This window comes from Corella eumyota, chromosome 6 (genome assembly GCF_963082875.1).
Source record: "Corella eumyota chromosome 6, kaCorEumy4.1, whole genome shotgun sequence".
NCBI lineage: Eukaryota > Metazoa > Chordata > Ascidiacea > Phlebobranchia > Corellidae > Corella > Corella eumyota.
This window is the reverse complement of record NC_137495.1, coordinates 440,639-461,837: the sequence shown is the minus strand read 5'-3', so window position 1 is coordinate 461,837 and position 21,199 is coordinate 440,639. Positions and strand designations below refer to the sequence as shown.

Genomic DNA, 21,199 nt, shown 5'->3' with positions numbered 1-21,199 from the left:
CTTGGTTACTAAGGTCGCTTAACCGTGTCGATCCAGTCACGTGGTTGTTCATGTCATAATGACCTTGAAATTATAAATCGTTTTAATTTTGATTCAAGTATTTTTAAACCCTTATTATTTTTACCTGTCAGCATGCTTTGATATTTGTGACGTAACAATCCAGTATCGGCGATGTAATCGGTAAGTTCGACGTCGCTTAAAGCTCGATCGTAGATTCGAACTTCGTCGATTTTCCCCCCAAAATAACTCGAATTATTTCCCCCTAATATCAAGTTTAACGATTTGTTTCCATTGTATGTTGTCTGTGATGTAATAATGTGTTTGTTAGTGACGTTATAATTAACCTTGAATAAATGTAAACTTTGTTTGTTAGTGACGTCATAATTAATCGTGAATAAAGATTATCTTACGTAAACTTTGTTTGTGACGTCATTATATCTTACCCAATCCAATAAAGGAACCGATGACATAATCATCTCGCCAAGAACGCTTCCATTGGTCAATAAAGTGAGGTCACATGACTCCTGGTCGTAGCGAAGTGTGACGTGTTGCCACGCTTCAGTGGATATGTTGTTAGTCGTGCTTATGACGTCATTGTTGTACGTGGCTTCGATTAAACTAAACTCAAACAATTAAAAACACTTTTTGTAAAGTTAAAAACTCTGTAACAAATAATGTTGGTATATTTGATTAATATCGTTATGTAATAGTTAATTAGTTGTTACGTCACTATTTTGCGTATTAAACATCTTCGGTTTCTTTTAACGCTATTTTGAATAAACTTTTGAATATATGACATCATAATACCTATCAGTGACGTACACACACAACACAGTTTGATCTTGTGTGCAAATGATCGGTTGTGTTCCATTTATTTCATCGATTTTCACCCAAAATTCGATCGTAAAACTTCCTTCTATTTGTAATTGTGACGTAGTTGGTAGAAGCACGTGATCACTTTTGACCAATAGAAGTGCTTTGTTTGCTCTATAAGTAAAATAAAGGTTAAAATTAATTCCATAACTTGCTAATATATAGAAAATGTTTGACCATCTAATATTTGTGTATATTTAATGAAGGTTAGTAGACGTTAAAAGAAGTCCAAATTATCCAACATAAATAACACCACTGTTTGTAAAGAATAAGTAATTAATTATATAAGTTGTGACCATATTATAGTAAGGGATTTAATAGTAACTACCCAAATAAGTGAAAACATTCTTTAGATTGGCCATTTAACTAGTTAAGTCATATAAGTAGGTAGACAATCTTAAAAGTTGATAATTTAAAACCAAAATGACCAGTTTTTGATTGTTTCACTTACCTTTCCATACACTCAACTTTTAGATTCGACCAAATCACGTGACCTTGTTGATTTGCATACACTCCGACGCGCCCTCCCGTGTAGAAAGTGTCGAACACGAACCCAGTGTCGATTATAAGTGAACTAAGGTGGTAGATTAGAACCCGGATGCCTCCAATGGAAGGTCTGTAAATTTAAAAGTTTAAGTTTTACATTTTGGTGGGGTGGTTAAACACTTGGCTTAACTTCAAAAGGACCTGAGTTTAATCCCCACTTCTTCCATGCATAAGTGTCATTAGGTTAGGCGCTATAAACGGTATAAACTCCTGCTGAGCCAATACTTAATCAGCAGCTTAGTTATCGATCAATTATAATCAATAATATCCCAAACTTTCAAAGTCAACCCAAGACTGGGTCAGGGTAACTGATGTTACTCTTTGTTTGGGTCGTGAAGTCGACCTTCCCACATCGAGGATAAATAAGGACATAAAAAACTTTTAAGTTTATATCTTACGTGCACCAAGAACAAATGGAAATTAATTTTATTTTATTTTGAACATTAGATCAAACTTCACCTGTGCTGAATCTTCAATATGTAAGCTGTTCTGAACTCCCAGCCAATCAGCGTCGGTTCGTGATAAATTAAATCAACCTGATTGGTCGAATCGTAACTCGACCACAATGCATCTGCCATCGCTTGACCGGGACCAGTGCTCGACCGCACCACCTAGCGGATTGTGAGTGTTATTTGGATTCAAATTCTAGAATTATTTAAAAATTTTACTTTAATTTGAATTCCTTTTAATCCGGTTTTCATTCTGACGTCATTTCCGTGTTTGTGTCTCCAGGTGACCAGGTAGAATCTCCGGTTGTTATGGTAACCGAACACCATGCCTACGTCATTTCCGGCACCATCTTCCTCGTTGACAAATAATCCTCCGCTGAAGTCGGCGGATGAATATCTCTGAGGTCCAATCAACATCACTGGAATATTTGTCGCTTCTTCCAATCTTACAGATCTTCCCTGTGTGACGTCATAACATTGAAATTATTACGTCATTGATATGATTTGCAATTAAAGGTAAGTTACGTCATATTTATGTGCTTATCACGTCATCGATACAAATTATCTTTAATATTAACATAAACTTTCATTATGACGTCATACCTGGTGATTTACGCTCCACTGACCACCAGGTGAACCCGAGTTCAAATTAACTTCGATGTAGGGCAACATGGTTGTCATGGTGATGCTGGGATCATCGCGACAATGGTCTATGACGTCATCAACTCCGTCATTGTCGTAATCGTTCGAGCATGACGAATCTATGATAAGACTAGATTAATTTTTAATTTTGCTATTTGCTTGTTTGTTTACCATCTGTGACGTTATAATCAGGTATGAATGGACAATGATCGAGATCGTTCGGTTTTCCATCTTCGTCGATGTCAGGATCGCATACGTCACCCAAACCATCGACGTCATAATCAGATTGAGACGGGTTCGGACTTTCTTGGCAGTTGTCCAGAAAATCGAGAACACCATCACCATCCCTGTGTGACGTCATAAACAAGTGATTGATACTGTGAACTAGTAAGAGTAAATGTGACGTCACAACTCACCTATCGCGTCCATTATCGCACGCATCACCTACTTCGTTCTGATTGGAATCAATTTGACCCGAGTTACTTATTGTGACGCAATTATCACAATCGTCCCCGATTCCGTCCATGTCGATGTCTCCTATTGTGACGTCAGGATTAAGAGGACAAAGATCAATAACGTCCAGGATCCCTACAAACATTTTGTGACGTCATACAACTTTATGGATCTATGCTTGTGACGTCATATTGCTTACCATCGTTGTCGTCGTCATCGTCGCAACCGTCACCCAATCCGTCCCCGTCGGTGTCAAGGAATTCCCCGGCTAACAGGGGGCAATTGTCGCACGCGTCACCGATTCCGTCATTGTCTACGTCATCTTGAGGTCCATTGGGGTTGTAGTTTGGAACAAAGGGACAATTGTCCTGTGACGTCATAATTATAATTAAACATTAATGGAAAGAATTATTTTCTGTATCGTTTATGACGTCACCTTTTCGTCGTAAACGAAGTCATTGTCATTATCTACGTCACAATCGTCTCCTCTTCGATCTCCATCCGAGTCTTCCTGACCACTGTTCGGCAACCCGATGCAATTGTCTTCTGCGCATGCGCGAATATCACCACATGGAATAAAGATGTCAGACTGTCCGTCCGAATCTAGATCTGGTCCGCATGCAATCCCCGGCCCTGCAGTGCCCGGCGGACACTAAGACAATATAGTATTGTGACGTCATTATTGGATTGATGTTCAGGTAAACAATTTTCTAGCGGTCGCTAAATTTAAGAGTTTTAAAATCGCGGGCGCGTGGCGCAATGGATAACGCGTCTGCCTACGGAGCAGAAGATTCCAGGTTCGAGTCCTGGCGCGCTCGCTTCTTATTTTTTTTAAAAATACTTCTCTTTTACCTCACACACAGAGTTATGGTTGCTGACTGGATCACACGATGCTATGACGTCACATCCTCTTCTCACCAGCACGACGTCACAAGGGTTGTTAAGCTGACACTTGGTGTCGCCAGTACCGGTGTAGTCAGGGGGACAAGGCCCACAAGAAAAGTTGCCCTGTAAGGTAAAAGTTAAAAGTTAAAATAAATTTAAACATTTAAGGACAAAATTTTTGGACTTACGATGGTGTTGTTGCACGTGACCAACGGGTCACATGACTCCATGACGTCACATTCGTTTATGTCGTCACAAATCTGCGGGGTCGCGATGTCGTCGAGTCCGTACCCAAAATGTGGGTTGCCGTGGTAACCGGGTGGGCATCCGTCGCAATAATATCCACCAATCACGTTCGTGCACGATGCGGGGTCGAAACAGGGGTTGTGGATCGAACACTGGGGACAATAAAGCAGTTGTGACGTCATAATTAACCGATTTATTACAACGCTTATAGGTTCATAGCAACTACAATTTGTTAAAAGTAAATAAAATATATTATAATTTCACCGGGATTCGAACCCAGTACCTCATTGATGTCTTCACACGTCTCCCCATCCCCGGTGAACCCCACAGGACAAGTTGAACAAGAGTAACCCCAACTCTGATTGGTTGATAGAATATTTAAACATTGAACTTCAGGGTAGCATGGTTTGGAACTGCAAGGACCTACATAAATTTAAAGTTATCTAAATTTAATTAACATTTTTTACAGAACAAATTTTGAAGGAATCTTACAATCTCCAGTGCATCCGACACAACCGCTATATGGCGCTAGAGACCACTCGTTTTCTTCACACGGGATGCAAGATTTCGCGCCAAGGTAACTATGGTAACCTAGGTTTTATATAACATCTGTCAATCAAATTTAGTTTCAACTTTATAAAAGTTTAAACTTACCCGGGCTGCAATTCTTACACGTGGTGGCGCCATCCACGTCACTAAAAGTTCCGGGAGGACAAAGTTGACAATATTCTAAGAATTAATTAATATTAAAGTAACTAATTAACAAAATTTAATTATTTTGATTTAAACAACCACGTGACTTAAACCTGTCTTCCCATTGGTTGAATACGATCCCTTCTCACATTCGAATATTTTCCCGCCACGACACGCATTACCGGGTTCACAAGGTTTGCATACGTCACACGTAGTGACGTCACAACCCAACGTGTAATGAAACCTGGGACAACATTCAGGGTTTCCGTTTTTACAAAACTAAAAAAATGAAATTTGTGACGTCACGAGTTTTTGTATATTTCCTGACGTCATTTTAATTCTTTTTTAGATTTTGACGCCACACTTACTTATGACATCACACTCACCTGACCATCAGGACACGTCGAACAACGATCAGCTTTGTTAAAAGAATATTCGGTCGGGGATCTCCCACAAGTCTCGTTAAACAGTGATGACGTCGTCGTGACATCACCGATTGTTTCGTCATCGGGACATCGACCACAAGAGAGCATTGTTCCGTCACCAACACAGTAATATGACGAAATACAAGGATAACATTTTGTCTCAACTGTGACGAACATAAGATCACAATTAACTATCTATGACATCATTTAAATTTAAATTTAATGATTGTGACGTAACAGTAACGATGTACTTACTTGTCCGTTTTTTAGCCTCGGAGCAGCCGTAAACTTCCATTCTGAGTCCGACTCCATTTTCCCACGATACCGGAAGTAAACGAAGATGATTCGCGAAAATATTTGGATCCAAAAAGTTTGTGAAAATTTCATCTGGATTTCTGTTGCCTGGCAACGTTGATTCGTCCGATGACGTTGCGTTGGTTGATGACGTCATATTTGCTGACGATGTTCCGTTGGTTGATGACGTCATATTCGCAGATGATGTAACATTGGTTGATGACGTCATATTTGCAGATGATGTTGCATTGGTTGATGACGTCATGTTTGTTTGTGACGTAGTAAAATTAGAAGTTGAAGCTACAACGCGAAGGTAATTAATAATTAATTATTTATTTATTTATTTTATTAAAGTTTATCCTCACTATATACTGTCCAGGTTATTGCGTCATCACTGTACATTATGACGTAAGAAGTGATCCAATAATTGAGGGTGGGGTAACCTTGGGTCGAGATCGAACTTATCTGAGTTCGTTCATCGAAGGAAATCTAAAAACAATTTAAATTATGACGTGTACAGTTAAGTTGTGACGTCATATACATTATGTTATCCGTATACAGCATCATAGAACAAATATATAGTGTATGGCGTCATAAAAGGACTTTTATTTGTCACAGATCTCACCTGTATCCACTGGTTCCGGTCACTGATCTCGGGAACCCAAGCTCCGGGAATTTGGAGCCCGAACGAATTGACTTTATCCTCGATATTTAGCCTCGCGTAGAACCCGTCCCTCGTGCTCCTACCGTCGACGCTCGCCGATGAAACCTTTATGACGTCATCAGGGATTCGACAATCTGCCATCCCGAGTGCATCGATGCATTCTGGGTAAGTTTTAATTAGTTATTTTAAATAATTAATTTTTAAATTTTTTTACAAACCAAATTCTTGCGAATATAACTTCGGGACACGAAAGTAAATCTCCGCTATGACGTCACTCTTTGTAATTATGACGTCATAATCAAATTCTGTAGTGGAATCGCGCAAACAAGTGTTCGAAATCTAAAAATATTTTAAATTGATAAACTGTCGACGTCACGTGTATAAATGACGTCATGTACCTCGATTGTGACGTTGATTGTCGTTCCCAGTGTAGGGAAACCACCGTCGTAAGCAAGTAGTTCAAAATCGATAAAACTTGAATCAGAATCGTTTTCGTTTGTTCTAAAAAATTAAATTAAAAAACTTGTCGGAAAAGTTGAATTAACACTTTGTTATATTTTAATTAATAATATTTAATTAATTAATTTAACAACAACGATTTGAACCTGATTGTTAGATTTGATTTAACGAAATAAACTTCAGCGTTGATCGAACTATCATTGTCGGTTGCGTTTATCCTCAATATGGGGTCAGCTTTGCTCAGTGGGGGGCGCAAGAGGGTTGAAGTAAAACCGCTTGAATTAAGACTCGGGCAGTTGTCGTTGACGTCACTGACCTTTACCTTGACCCCGAATAAACCAATTTGATTGGTCGTTGTATCCTACGTAACAATACCCTTGAATTACGTCATCAATTTTAAATTAAAAAACAAACTTATTTTTACCTTGATGGCGATTGTTAAATAGTAGACTTCCGTGACCTCATAGTCAAGTTGATTGTGAAGTAAAATAACGACCTCTGATTGGTTGGTTGTTATAGTGGGAGGGGTCATTGAATTATTGTTCAGAGTTTCTAAAAAAAATTAAAAAATCAACCAGAATTCTAAATTAAACAAAATTAATTAATTTACCGTTAATTATTGTCGAACAATCGATAAATTCGACCTCTCCCACGACTCGTTTGTCTCCACTAGGTGGTGGTGACGTCACAATTGTTTTATTAATTTGATTGTCAGCTGACAATGCGAATTTGTTGACGTCATTTCCGTCGATGATTGAAACCTCGAACATACTTGATGAACTATAAGAAACAATTAACTTATTAGTTTTGTGACGTCACTTTTATTATGACGTCATTATCAATACGAACCTCGTCGAACCGCCGATTGTTACACCTGTGACGTAACTACCTATCATTATATTTTCAGGAATTGTGATTGTGACGTCAATAGGAGGATTTGTTGTTGTGATGTTATCGAACGAGGTTTGTGACGTAATGTTTGTTGTTGATGACGTCATGTTTGTTGTTGATGACGTTGTTGGGTTTGATGTTGTGACGAGTGGGGTTGTCATAGTAACCAATGTTGTGGTTTGTTGCGTAGTGGTGACGTCATATTGCGTTGTTGCCGCAGTTGTCGCTTGTGTTGGTGACGTAGTTGTCATCTGTGACGTCATGTTGGTTGAGTTGACAAATTCGACATTAAATATGACGTCACTTATCTCGAATAAGAATTGTGACGAACAAGGTTCTCGTTCCACGTGGAAAATATCGAAATGATAAATCTCGTTGACCTAAAAATTAGTAACCGCACGTTGGGGCTGCTGAGTAAATATTTTGTAACGCAGTAAATTTAAATTAAAGTCTTACCTCAACATTAAGAAAAACTGATAATTTTTCAACTGATGACGTCACGCATACGTCACCTGCTAGTTGACCGATCATCCGTGTCACATTTACCCAACCTTGAAATATATAAAAATTTGTAAAAAAATTAAAAAAAAACAAAAAAAAAATGTTTTCTACCTTGATTGTATGGTTGCGATAGTGTTATTGTCGCACACGGTGTGATTGTGACGTCATCATAGTTGGATAATTGTGCGACTATGACGTAGTTAATAAACAACCAAATATAATCGCCTCCACCTAAGGTTATAACTTCGCCTCCTTGAATTAAAATCCCGCTTCGAATGGCGCTGGTAAAACTTTAAAAAAATCGATTTTTTTTATAATTTGATTTTTAATTAAGTTTTTAGTTAATTAAAAGTTTTTAATTACCCGAAATTATGTAAAATTCCGCCACAATCTCGCTGTGATTCGGAGCGAAATCCTAAACCATCCAACGGGTAAAAACTTTCGTCAAAAAATCTAAAAAAATTAAAATTAAAAAATATTTTGGATTACCTTAATACTAACTTACTTGTATTTATGTGACGTCATATTATATTCTAAATATATATTTGATTCGAACACTTGATTGGTTCCCGGTATATCAACGAACCAATCAGAGAGCATGGTTGGTGGTGACGTCAGCGAAGCCCCAAATGGACTAAAAATTTAAAATTTTTAAATAAAAAAATGATTTATCAATAAATGTTAGATATGACGTCACTTACCTTGTAACATAGCTAGGATTTATGACGTCATAATCGTTAAAAAAGTCGAAGTTAGCGACACTAAAGTCGTAGTAGGTTACTGGAAATATCCAAAAGTCGTTTTCAGTTTCGAAATTTGATTCCGCTAAAAAAATGAAATTTAAATTGTAAAAATGCTGTTAAAAATGTAAATAATTGCCTTTAAAAAGTCGATATTCAATAAGCCTTGTGTTACATGTATGTTAGATGGTTAATATTTTGTCAAGAATACTTTTACATACTTCTTAATTAAATTTTAATTAATTGCTACTGTATATTATATAGTTAAAATCTTGATATTGGGTACTTGACCGGTAGCGATCCGCATAATAAGCGATCTAAGCAGGGTTTTGTATCGCGGGCGCGTGGCGCAATGGATAACGCGTCTGCCTACGGAGCAGAAGATTCCAGGTTCGAGTCCTGGCGCGCTCGCTGATTTTATTTTTAATTTTGTTTCGTTTAAACGGCATTTAATCAAACTTAAATAATCAGATTAATTAATATTTAAAATGGGCTTAAATATAGATGTAATTTAAAGTTAATTAGTTGAAGGATTTTAACTTAAATTTTTGGTTTTGTTATGTGAGAAATTCGTTTTATAATTAGTAATTACTTTGTTTTGGGACATTTTTAAAGCGGTTTTTGGGTAGTTTTTGAGAACTATTTTCAAAAGTAAATAACAATTTCATCAACCTGATAATACCATGTGCCTAAAACTGGTTTATTGCCATTTATTATATATCAACGAACGGTAATTTTAATATATTTCAACTTAGGAATAGGCCTACTATTCATTAAAAATTTTAGCGGTCGCTAAATTTAGCCAATCAAATATAACGGGCGCGTGGCGCAATGGATAACGCGTCTGCCTACGGAGCAGAAGATTCCAGGTTCGAGTCCTGGCGCGCTCGCTTTTTACTTAAATATTTCTTACTCTGAACATCGAAAACTTGAACCCAAACGTCCTCGCTTTTCAGTCCCATGCTTTGGTTGGTGATCAACTCAACATAACAACGATAAAGCGTTCCTGCTGCTACGTCATTGAACGTGTACGTCATCGATGACGTAACATTGTGAACAATGTCGGTTGATGATGACGTACACGTGACGTTGTAGGTTCTGCAATTACCAAATTATTTGTTAATTAATTAAACTAAACACTTATTTACACACTTATTGGTGTCTGTCTCTTACATTTGACTTTGAACGCAGGTTTCGATTGTTGTGAAGTTTCTACATTGAGTGATCTGATTGGTCGAATTTGAAGTGCTGTTATTGGTCGAATTTGAAGCCGTTGAATTAACTTGAAAAAAATTGGTAAAATTAGAAACTTCAGTAGTTTTTAATTTACTGTTTTACTAACTTTTGTTAACAGTTTTTTATTTAGGTTTTTGAATTTAATTTCTAACATCGAGGATAAATCAACAAATAAACAAAACCAACTCACCTGTGAAGTTTAAACAATGACAATCTAAGGCCTCGTTCAGGGGAACTCCCTCCAAGCGCGTGCTGTTAAAATCGTAGTACAGAAACTCTGGGTGGTCCCACGTGATTGTGACGTCATTATCGCCAGATAAAGCACCGGAAATATTGACCCCACTGGATAAAACAGTTAAACACAAGCAAGTTTATTGGTTTTACTTTTACATAGTTACTACATAAGGTCTGGGGTTTAATCCCGACTGCTTTCAATTCTTTTATGCTGTAGCGCTCTTTACTAAGGCGCTGTATAAACGGTTCAAATTAAAAAAATGTTTAAATAAAAGTTTTTTTACTTTAATTTCTAATTAAAACAAGTCAAAAACTAACTAATTTATGATTAAAAAAATGCTTTAATTATATTTAGAAAAAAAAAATAAATTTTGCACTTTAAAAATTTTCGCTAAGGCTAAGCGAACCCATAACTAAAGCTTTAACTTAGGCTTAAGCGAAACTTTTAGCAAGGACCACAAATAGCTTTATTTTCGGCTTAACCTAGGCTCAAGATTTCGACGTTTAACTAACAGTTGGTGAAGTTTAAATGGGAGGCCTCCCAACGACAAATGAGAGGCCAAGCACTTCTTCGTACGTGGATATTCATTGGTTTTATAAGCGCGTCTGATCAGCTTGTAGTGCCTTTAGGCCGATGGCTTTGATCGACTGTTCGTTTTTTTGAATATCGGATCACCTACGCTATGGCAGGAACTGTTTTCCCTAAATTGGCACAGTTTCAAAACTTTAGTCCGTTTTAGTAGTTAGGTCCTTCGCTAGGTTTTTGGTAGATGTGTTGCGCTTCAGTCTTATTAGTTGGTCGCTTGCTAGGTTTTTTGGTAGATGTCTTGCGCTTTAGTCTTAGTAGTTAGGTTGCTTGTTAGGTTTTGTGGTATATGTCTTGCGCTACAGTTTTAGTAGTTGGTCGCTTGCTAGGTTTTGTGGTATATGTCTTGCGCTACAGTTTTAGTAGTTGGTCGCTTGCTAGGTTTTTTGGTAGATGTCTTGCGTTGCGCTTCAGTCCTAGTAGTAAGGTTGCTTGTTAGGTTTTTTGTTAGATGTCTTGCACTACAGTCTTAGAAGTTAGGTCGCTTGCTAGGTTTTGTGGTATATGTCTTGCGCTACAGTTTTAGTAGTTGGTCGCTTGCTAGGTTTTTTGGTAGATGTCTTGCGCTAGTTGTGTGTAAAGTTAGTTTTGTTCGTTATAGACTAAGTAGTAGTTGGCGTCGTGGTCTTTAGGTTTCTCGCTAGTTTTTTTGGTAGATGTGTTGTGCTTCAGTCTTAGTAGTTAGGTCGTAAAAGTAGTAGTTAAGGTTGTGTGTAAATTTAGTTTTGTTTGTTATATACAAAGTGGAGCTAGTTGGTAGTTAAGCTTGGCCTTTGCCCGTCGTTGTCCTTAGGTCGCTTGCTACGTTTTTTTTGGTAGGTGTTTTGCGCTAGTTAATTAAAGGATTGGTTTGTTCGTTAAATGGCTGGAGAGTTGTAAAGCTTTGCTTGTTTGTTATGGCTAGTAGGTGTTTAAGCTTATTTGTTTGTATTTACTAGTTGGTTTGTAATTAGCGAATAGAAACTATTACTAGTCGTTGTGTATGTATGCAAGTTAGTCGTTAAAGTGCGTTTAAAGGGTACGTTTTTAAGTTGTTGGGCTTTAGCACAGTTTATTTAATTAAATGTTTTGCCCATATCGCGCATATTGGCCACCGTGCGTTTATTGCGCATAGCGACCATATACATTTTCAAGGCACCGTTTTAATTATTTAAGAAATTTAAATAAATAATATTCCAAGCTAAGTCAACTTAAAACCTGGTTGGGGTAAAAAAATGTTACTCTGTGTTTACGTCATGAACTCAGTTTTCTTACAAAACAATATACCAACCTGCACATAAACAATGATGCTGTCATGTTAACGGTGTTAACAAAATAATTTGCGTTCATTAAATGATTAAAATCGAGGGATAAGTTAGGGATTGGTTGCATGCATGTTCCCCCTATTATGACGTCATTGACCTCATATAATGATTTGATGACATCACAACTAAAAATAAATATTAAAATAAAGTTAAGCTTGTACTTAAAAAATTAAAGTTAGGATAAAATATCAGCATTACAATAATTTAAAATTTATTAAACCTGCAAGATAGTTGAACATTTGATAAACTCAATCTTGTGAGGGAGTCTTTAACTTGAGTAAAAGCATTGGAATCCAGTGTTTTAAGTTGTAAATTGTTGTTTAAATATAACTCTGATAACGATGGCAGGTCCTCTAGCGCCTTAAAGTGGTAAATATTGTTCCCAGCGAGGTTAATGTATCGTAACTTTGTTAACTGCGAACTAAAAATTAGAAAAACTATTTTTAATTTGAATTTTAATTATGTATATTTATAATTAAGTTAATTAAAATATAATAATGTTCAAACCCAAAAACATTTTCTTCGACAATCTCAATCTCGTTATTTGCTAAACTAATTGTCTCTAGCCCAACCAAGTGATCAAACAAACCACTTCTTAGCTCTGATAACTTGTTGTCGTTAAAATTAAGATTCCTGATGTTTGATTGGCCAACAAATAAATCCTAAAAATATAAAAAAATGTTAGAAAAAGGTGGCTCTTAACACTTAAAGTACAAATAGTAAGTAATTTTGCACACTTATTTTTTACTAACCTATTACCATCATTAATTTAAACTATAACCTTATTTGCTCTTTTCTATATTAATTAATTTAATCTACCACCCAGCTAAATTAACATTATATGTAAACCCTGAGTATTAGTTGCCCGTTTACATTACTTTTATGGTATTTAAAATGACTGTAACATATTAGGTGTTATGTTTATAATAATTGTATTTAACTTACTTGTGTTAAAGTTGAGATCTGATTTGATTGAAGGTCGATATTTCCAAAGTTTTGTGAATTTAAAGCCTTTGGATAAACCACCTTAAATATTAAACAATTTAAAATTAAGTTGTTAAAATAATCAAAATTTAGTACAAATCTTTACCAATTGATTGTTTCTTAGTTCAATGTGATTGATTGTGACATCATCGAACGCATCATCGGGCAATGATGTCATCATGTTGTAGCCCAACCTAAGGTAATGGACATAACTTCCATCTTGGAATATTGGGCCGTTTATTTGGTTGATTAAGTTGTTGTCTAATCTCAAAGTGCCTGTCACTCTTACATTGCAAAACACCTTTAATGTAAGTTGGATTAGTTTAATTATAGTTGATATATAATTATATTCTATGTAGTATAAACCCAAACAAAATATAAGAAACAAAATGGTAACCCAGTCATTCTTGAAACTCAGTTATACTCCGAACTTTTGGTCTTGTTTTTGATTAAACCAAAGGTTACAACAAAACCCAGGCCACTATAGTCAACGTTTATCAAAAACTGCAACAGCAGTAAGAATCAAACCCTGGATGTTAGGTTTTACTCAAGAATTCCACAACATGTCAGCAGTTGGAATCAAGCCCAGAACCTTAGGTCTTACTCGAGGATGCTACAATATGCTAGCAGTTAATAATAAACTCAAGACCCTATAACACTATTTACTAGTAAATAAAGCTTTTACAAAAGCGATCATTTTTACCCCCGTGTCTAACTCTTGTATCCTTCCGCCATTCATGTTCCAATCCCTCACATTAACTTCCCTAAATGTACAAGTTTTAAGTTGAACTGGGTTGATGTTCTGCATATCAAGCACTTGAGCCCTGATCTTATTGAATGCATTTGTTTCCATGTATTTCAATGAGTTCCCATTCATATAAATGTTATCTAAACCAAAATATTAATTTAAATAGGGTTATTGTAATCTACTTTTTACAATTATTTTTTTTTTTTGTATATATCTTTATCATTGATGTGGGAAAGTTGAATGCACGACCTAAACATAGAGTAACATCAGTTACCCCGACCCAGTCTCGAGTTGCCTGTGGTAGTTTGGGATATTATAGATTATAATTGCCCGATAATTAAGCTGCTGATTAAGTGCTTGCTCAGCAGGAATTCACACAGTTTATAGCGCCTTACGCAAGGGTGCTACAGCACGAGCTCAGTGGGGATTGAACCCACGACCTCCTGCTGGTGTAGCAAGTGATCTTACCACTACACCACGCTGCCAATGTTTATATAAAATAAATGCTAGTGCTTTTAAAAGTGAATTTAATTTTAAAAGTAGCAGGCCATTTGTATTAACCCAAAATAAATCTAAATTCGGATGTTTATTAAAACAGAGATTATTAAATGTTTAATTTTGTGTATATACATTTTTTATGGGTATATTTTTAAAATTGATTTTAAATTTTAGATTTTGTTGTTTATGACATCACACTCTAACCTCCAGCATTAATGTTGTAGAAAGCATTGGCTTCAACTTTGGATATTTTGTTGTCATGGAGATAAAAATGGTCAGAGATGGAAATGTTGGAAAATTGAAAAGTTGAAATTTTTTCGATTCTGTTTCTTTCCATGTGCAGTGAATGTTGAACGTTCATGTTTGAAAGATCATAAAACTGGTAAGAAAGTGTTTCATATTTTAAACTATTATTTAAATAAGAACCCAACTTTATAGCTTTTTTATTGAGTAAGATTTTATATAAGAATTAGTCTATCCTGCTCTATGTAACGCTGGGCTATGTATGGAATTTTAACAACTAATATTTGCTCAAGATAATTTACCTGCACACCACAAACATCAGTTTTGTTGAATATTGTAAGCCTATGAATTTGGCAAATATATATATGTCTACTAGACTCTATTGTATTTAAATTTAGCTTAAGTTAGCATTCTAATTTTTGTATTTTAATGCAAATAATTTTTTTAAGGGGGACTTATTAAAGATTAGCATGAGTAGCATTGTCAGATTTTAAGTAAAGCATATTATACCGGTGAGTCAGGAAGATAAGAAATCCAATTAATATGAAAATAAAAATAAACAAAGTTTTTCTTTAAATTTCTGAAAGCCCCATCTTCTATTTTTGTGATTTCATTCGAGTGTAAAAACCTTAAAAATGGTTAAAAAATGATTTTTAATTTTATAGTGGAATCAACAGTAATCAAACTCGGAACTTTATGCAGTAACATCTTCGGATTTAACTCATTCGCCATAATGCTGGCAGCATAGTGTAGTGGTGGAACACTTTCTACATTACATGAATTCCTAGGTTCGATCACCACTGCTTTCATGCTATAGCGCTCTTGAGTAAGGCGCTATAAATGATATAACCTTCTGCTGGGCTAATACTTAATTAGCAGTTTAATTACCAGCAATTATAATCTATAATATCCAAAACTGCAATCGGCAACTCACAACTGGATTGGGGTAACTGATATTACTTTATGTTTAGGTAATTCGACCCCACATTAAGGATAAAGGTATTTTATCTAAACTTTTATCTAAACTTTAAAATAATTCTTTAATCATTTTAATCTTAACTTACAGTTCCCTAACATCTGGACTATCTTGCAGTAGCTCCTTTGGTATCCTGCCGATCATGTTAAATTGAAGATGAAGATCAACCAAACTTCTTGCCCCTTGTAGACTCAGTGGAGGGAGGACGTCGATTGAGTTACGATGCAAATATAACTCACGAAGTTGGGTCAGGTTAGCAAACGGCTCTTCATGCTATAAATTAAATTTTTATTTACTTCATAATAGGATTTTATCTTTAGTTGTGTAGAAGTTTAACTTTACATATGTAGAAACTTGTTTACTTGATAGGGGCAAATAAGGTAAATATTTTGATAGGGGCAAATAAGGCAAATATTTTGAAAGGAGCAAATAAGGCATTTCTTATAGTTAATTGACTGTAAAAGTAAATTATAATAAAGCAAAAAAATATGTTTTATAACATATCTAAAAAGTTAAGTGGTTGTTGCAATTATATATGATGGAACTTAGGAAACAGAGTACATTTATATATATATATGTTTAATTAATAGGCCTACAAAAATCAAAAAAACTACTGTTTGTGGTGGGTGAAGCCAAATATTAGTTAAAAGTTGTGACCATGTTACAACAATTAAAATGTTGACTACAGGGCGTAAAAAAAGGCTATCGACTAGTAAAAATGTAATTTTGGGTTACAGTCCGTGAAACTCACCGTAAATCTTAAAAATTTGTTGTTGTGTAAACTCAGTCTGATAAGATTAGGTGGAAACGATTTATCCTCGATGGTCACAATTTGGTTATGACTCAGCCACAAATGTTGTAATGTGTCTAACTCAGCAAAGTCATTTGTTTTAATATAGGAAATATCATTTCTAAAAATTTTAAAAAAATTTAAATTTTTATTTGTTAAAAAATACAGTAAAAAAAGTTAACGAAATTTTTTTTTGTATGTATCTTTACCTCGATGTGGGAAAGTCAATGCGTGACTTAAATGTAGAGTAACATCAGTTACTCCGACCCAGTCTCAAGTTGCCTTTAGCAGTTTGGGATATTATAGATTATAATTGCCCGATAATTAAGCTGCTGATTAAGTGCTGGCTCAGCAGGAGTTTATACCGTTTATAGCGCCTTACTTAAGGGCGCTACAACATAAGGGCAGTGGGGATTGAACCGACGACCTCACGTGTGGTGTAGCAAGTGTTCTTACCACTACACCACGCTGCCAATATAAAAGTTGTAAACTTTGTTTAATTCAACAAATTAACAAATTTTAAATTATTACAATGCTTATGTTAAACTAAATTTAATAAAGTTTCATGTAAAACAAAGTTTCTACCTCCCAAGTACAATCTCATTTATGTCTGGCAATCTTCCTTTACCAATAATTGCAGTTGGGACATATTCAAATCTAAACCAAAGGTAAAATACTAAAATAAACTGTAGATGAAGAGTAAATATTGCTTTAAAATTAACATAGTTTTTGGCAATTATAATTTCAAAATTTATAAGTTAAGTATATAATCTTAAAAAAAGTTTTTCTATACAAAAATGTGTTTTTTAATTCTATTTTTAATATTTTTATCTAATACAAATTTACCTATTTCCTGATAATTGCAGATAATGAAGATTAGAAGTACAAAGAAATATATCTTCATGGATGCTTTCCGAAGTTAATAAGTTGTCGTGCAAAGATAAATGTTGAAGTCTTGGCATTGGACAAAATATATCGGCGTCTAGTTCACTTATTTGGTTGTGGTGAAGAGTCCTGTTTTTGTAAGTTGTGAAATGATTATTTACTTAGAATTAATGTTGAAACACTGGCAGCCTAAACTTAGGGTAACATTTGTTACCCTGACCCAGTCTTAAGTTGAATTTAGCAGTTTGGAATATTATAGATTATAGTTGCCCGATAATTACACTACTAATTAAGTGATGGCTCAGCATGAGTTTGTATCTCTAACAGTGCCTGTGATAAAGCTTTAGCATGTAGGCAGTGGGAATCAAACCTAGGACCTCAAGAAGTTAGGTCAAATTTTCCTTAACAAACAAAGTTCACTTAAAACTAGGGTGGGGTAACAAAGGTTACTGTTAAGTTATTCAATTACTTACAAACGATGTATGTTGTTTAAATCTCTAAAAGGTAAAAACTTGATTTTTCTGTGATAATATAATTCCCATTCTCTTCCTTTGAATGATTGCTCGGGGTAGTCCCATAATGAGGATATCTCGTTGTTATCACAGTGGCTGAAATGTGTTTAAAAGTTAATTAATTATACCCAAATGTTAACTCATTTTTTGGCTTGATAGTTAGCCCTAAAGGTCATTATATTGTTTAAATGGCATTGTGGTTTATTTATTTTTTTTTTTTAAAGATTGTTGGACTCACTGAAGGAAAAAAACTTGATAAAAGGTAAACTTAATAATGTTGTTATAACCCATATGTTAAAAATTTAAGCTCTTGAACTTACATAGAGCCCAAAGTTGGCCAACTTCTCCAATCAAATGTAGCATGGGGAAAAGCTTTAAGTTTGTTGCTACTTAAAAATATTTCCCTTATTGAAGGCAAGTCGATAAAAGCTTGTTGGTCGATGCATTCTATTTGTTGGTTGTGGAGAATAATTCTCATTATGTTGCTCATATTGGAAAACATGTTTCGAGTGACTGCAGTCATTTCGTTATGGCTTAAATCCCTGGGTAGATTAAAAATTTAATCAAATAGCAATAATGTTGTTTAAATATTTACCCATCCCTACAGGCTACATTTTAACTGATTTGGCGGGTCCACTATCTTAATAGGGTTACAACCCAAAAGTAATAGTTACCAGTGATAGTTTACCCACGCACCACAACTGGCAGTTTTATTACCTTTGTAGGCCCATAAATTTAATCTACTTACATATATATTGTCCACTAAGCTTTATTGTATATAGCTAACATATGATTACAGTAAGGTTGACTGTAAATTAGACTATTTATATTTTTTTGTTAGAATACACAATAAAATATTCTTATTAGTTTAAATTAAACTAAATTTAATGTTTTAACTTACAAATGAAGTAATTCATTAAGATCTTTGAACAAACAAGTTGAAAAATCTTTAACTTTGTTGTCATGAATCTCTCTGTAAATATAAACAAAATGTTAATATTAAAAAAGGGTAGTTTTTCAAAAAATAGAATAATTATAAAACAAATGTAAACATGATAGGAATCTATATTTATGGTGGTGCTTAGTGAATGATATATTTGTATGTTAAATATAAAAGCATACAAAATAAATGATGCTTGGATTTTTTTTTGTATATATCTTTATCCTCGATGTGGGAAAGTCGAATGCGCGACTTAAACATAGTGTAACATCAGTTACTTCGACCCAGTCTCGAGTTGCCTGTGGCAGTTTGGGATAATATATATTACATTTGCCCTATAATTATGCTGCTGATTAAGTGCTGGCTCAGCAGGAGCTCATATGGTTTATAGTGCATTACTCAAGGGCGCTACAGCATGAGATCAGTGGGGATTGAACCCACGACCTCATGGTGGTGTAGCAAGTGTTCTTACCACTACACCATGCTCCCGGATTAATTATTGCGAGCCAATATTAGTTAAGAGATGCGACCATACTACTTAAATAAAAAACGTCTAGTTTGGTTGTATTTTGGATAACTTGATAAACTTACAATACTTTTAAAAACCTCACATCATCAAAGGTGTGAGCTTGGATACATTCTATCTGGTTATGGCTCAAATTTCTAAATTAATTAAAAAATAAATTTATAGTTAATTAAACCATGTGTAATTAACATTGTCAATAATTGGTTCAAGTTTATCTTGTAGTTAATTATGATTTGTAATTAATAATTAAAAACTTAAAAACAAAATTTGTAAAAAATATTAATTAAATTACTTACAAATGTTGTAATGGTGAATTCATAAAATAATCCATTTCCGTTTTCGATAACTGCGTAATTTCATTTGCATCAAAAGAACTAAAAATTTAAAACAAGAAATAATGTTTATAGTTAGTCCTAAGGTCCTGGGTTTAATTCCAATTGAAAGCCAAGTTATTGCTTTACAAAAAAAAATTAATTAAAAAATGAAATCCAAATAAGAAAATATTATTAATTAAATTTTAGATTCTTTGTTACAATAACAAGAAAACAATAGTCATTGTTACTTACATAAACAACAACTGTGACATGTTCATAAAAGCCTGACCAGGAATAATTGGTCCTATTTGGTTTGCACTTAAACCCCTGTGATGTCATAATAAAAAGTTTTGTGATGTCATAACAAATACCTAATATTAACACAGTTAAAATAACACTTTTTTAAATAAAAACTTTGTAAAAATAACTTTGAAATAATTTATATTTTAATAGAATTTATTTTTATTCTTACAGAAATTGAATTTTTGTTCCAGCAAACAAGTTGGGAGGAATCCAACTGATTTCATTTTCAACCAAGTTCCTGCAAAATTAAGATAAGATTTACAGTCTAAGGAGTATAGCCAGTTTTTCAGGTAAATAATTGTTTATTTTTAAACAGTGTGTGATTTTTAATGTCTTATGCTTTTTCCTTTTAATTTATGCTTTTAATTATTAAATAATTTTAAATTATTAAACAATCATTTAGTTTTTTCACATTTATTTATCCTTAACGTGGAAAGGTCGACTTTACGACCTAAACATAGAGTAACATTTGTTACCCCTACCCAGTCTTAAGTTTAGTTTGGTAGTTTGGGACATTATAAATTATAATTGCCTGATAATTAATTTGTTAATTACAACTTACACATGAGTTAAACTTGACGGTAAAACTTGATCTTCAGTTTCAAGATAAATAAAATTTATTTTGTTCCGACTCAAATCACTAAAAAAGTGAAAAAAACAACATAAATAATATCAATTAATTACCTAATTAACAGTTATGTAAACTTAGTAATAAAGAAATATGTTTTTTGTACATTTTAATTTAATCATTTTTTTTTAACTTTATTAAAATACTATTTTTTTAAATAATTATTAAAATTGAAATATTAAATTAGTAGGTTTAATACTTACAGTTTTTGTAACTTAATATTTCTCTCCAAGTAAGGAAATTGTGTTAAATCAGTATTATGAATTGTTCTAAATTGAAACTTTTTAATTAAAATACAAAAAAAAATTTACCTGATAATAAAAAAAAAGTTTAATTAGTGAAATTAATTGTTTTTTATAATTAGTTTTTAATGAAAATTTTTTTTTTTTTACAGTCTTTCAAGTTGAACCAGATCCTCGAAAACTCTCCCCGAGAAATTGAAAAGGGGAACTCCCAGCAGGGTCACTTGGGTCAAGTTGGGACGGAAGTACCCCTCGCCGATTGTGACGTCAAAGTAAGGTATTCGTTTCACATATCTATGACGTAATAACCGTTAGCCCGATCGACCTAAACGCCGTTTATGACGTCATTGTTAGTTTTTAGACTTCTTTATGTAAGTCACGTAAATATGACGTCACATAAAGTCGAAATCTACGCTAAAAGTGATGTCACGCTTACGTTAAACGTCACTATAGCCATAAAGCGTACGCACACGATTATTTTAACTATGA

The 21,199-nt window shown here is 34.2% G+C and overlaps 3 protein-coding genes and 3 non-coding genes across 8 annotated transcripts in view; 4 read left to right on the top strand and 2 right to left on the bottom strand.

Annotated features, from left to right (window-relative positions):
• LOC145754653 (protein spinster homolog 1-like) overlaps positions 1 to 21,199 on the top strand; it is a 63,914-nt gene that overhangs the window by 16,541 nt on the left and 26,174 nt on the right. Inside the window, exons 15-34 of one of the 3 annotated variants that reach the window (XM_082570748.1) lie at positions 1,348 to 1,487; positions 1,867 to 2,040; positions 2,152 to 2,384; positions 2,703 to 3,661; positions 3,827 to 3,978; positions 4,564 to 4,671; positions 5,137 to 5,338; positions 5,483 to 5,819; positions 6,125 to 6,335; positions 9,953 to 10,057; positions 10,128 to 10,362; positions 13,230 to 13,413; positions 14,526 to 14,733; positions 15,044 to 15,106; positions 15,661 to 15,822; positions 16,922 to 17,028; positions 17,227 to 17,382; positions 17,982 to 18,019; positions 20,012 to 20,130; positions 20,863 to 20,987. The gene's annotated coding sequence lies outside the window, so the exon portion shown is untranslated. Of the gene's footprint in view, positions 1 to 1,347; positions 1,488 to 1,866; positions 2,041 to 2,151; positions 2,385 to 2,702; positions 3,662 to 3,826; positions 3,979 to 4,563; positions 4,672 to 5,136; positions 5,339 to 5,482; positions 5,820 to 6,124; positions 6,336 to 9,952; positions 10,058 to 10,127; positions 10,363 to 12,810; positions 12,841 to 13,229; positions 13,414 to 14,525; positions 14,734 to 15,043; positions 15,107 to 15,660; positions 15,823 to 16,921; positions 17,029 to 17,226; positions 17,383 to 17,981; positions 18,020 to 20,011; positions 20,131 to 20,862; positions 20,988 to 21,199 lie in introns of those variants that run through there. The other 2 variants (XM_082570747.1, XM_082570749.1) reach the window with 2 other exon arrangements.
• On the bottom strand, positions 1,321 to 20,040 carry LOC145754650 (uncharacterized). Its single transcript, XM_082570742.1, has 51 exons — positions 20,010 to 20,040; positions 19,790 to 19,864; positions 19,520 to 19,597; positions 19,289 to 19,360; positions 18,659 to 18,730; positions 18,078 to 18,299; positions 17,719 to 17,853; positions 17,207 to 17,374; positions 16,946 to 17,017; positions 16,322 to 16,481; positions 15,659 to 15,843; positions 15,105 to 15,222; positions 14,556 to 14,730; positions 13,809 to 13,993; positions 13,212 to 13,406; positions 13,067 to 13,147; positions 12,629 to 12,783; positions 12,342 to 12,542; positions 12,088 to 12,246; positions 10,188 to 10,339; positions 9,935 to 10,043; positions 9,675 to 9,859; positions 8,723 to 8,846; positions 8,527 to 8,655; positions 8,385 to 8,474; positions 8,133 to 8,311; positions 7,977 to 8,071; positions 7,479 to 7,900; positions 7,240 to 7,409; positions 7,054 to 7,181; positions 6,776 to 6,990; positions 6,569 to 6,671; positions 6,389 to 6,509; positions 6,132 to 6,331; positions 5,872 to 5,995; positions 5,468 to 5,806; positions 5,174 to 5,376; positions 4,901 to 5,066; positions 4,749 to 4,823; positions 4,587 to 4,685; positions 4,378 to 4,517; positions 4,037 to 4,246; positions 3,816 to 3,971; positions 3,400 to 3,615; positions 3,163 to 3,331; positions 2,927 to 3,098; positions 2,682 to 2,857; positions 2,472 to 2,629; positions 2,088 to 2,327; positions 1,879 to 2,030; positions 1,321 to 1,489 (listed from the first exon to the last, which is right to left on the bottom strand). The coding sequence occupies exons 2-51, from the start codon at positions 19,813 to 19,815 to the stop codon at positions 1,321 to 1,323; spliced, it is 7,845 nt and encodes a 2,614-aa protein (XP_082426868.1). The 5' UTR covers positions 19,816 to 19,864; positions 20,010 to 20,040.
• On the top strand, positions 3,709 to 3,781 carry Trnar-acg (transfer RNA arginine (anticodon ACG)). Its single transcript has one exon. It is a non-coding gene; the product is annotated as a tRNA-Arg (tRNA).
• Positions 9,100 to 9,172, top strand: Trnar-acg (transfer RNA arginine (anticodon ACG)). The gene has a single exon. It is a non-coding gene; the product is annotated as a tRNA-Arg (tRNA).
• On the top strand, positions 9,579 to 9,651 carry Trnar-acg (transfer RNA arginine (anticodon ACG)). The gene has a single exon. It is a non-coding gene; the product is annotated as a tRNA-Arg (tRNA).
• On the bottom strand, positions 20,006 to 21,167 carry LOC145755261 (uncharacterized). The gene is made up of 5 exons (XM_082571482.1): positions 21,124 to 21,167; positions 20,861 to 21,004; positions 20,672 to 20,737; positions 20,403 to 20,480; positions 20,006 to 20,078 (listed from the first exon to the last, which is right to left on the bottom strand). Exons 1-5 carry the CDS (start codon positions 21,165 to 21,167, stop codon positions 20,006 to 20,008), a joined length of 405 nt encoding a protein of 134 aa, XP_082427608.1.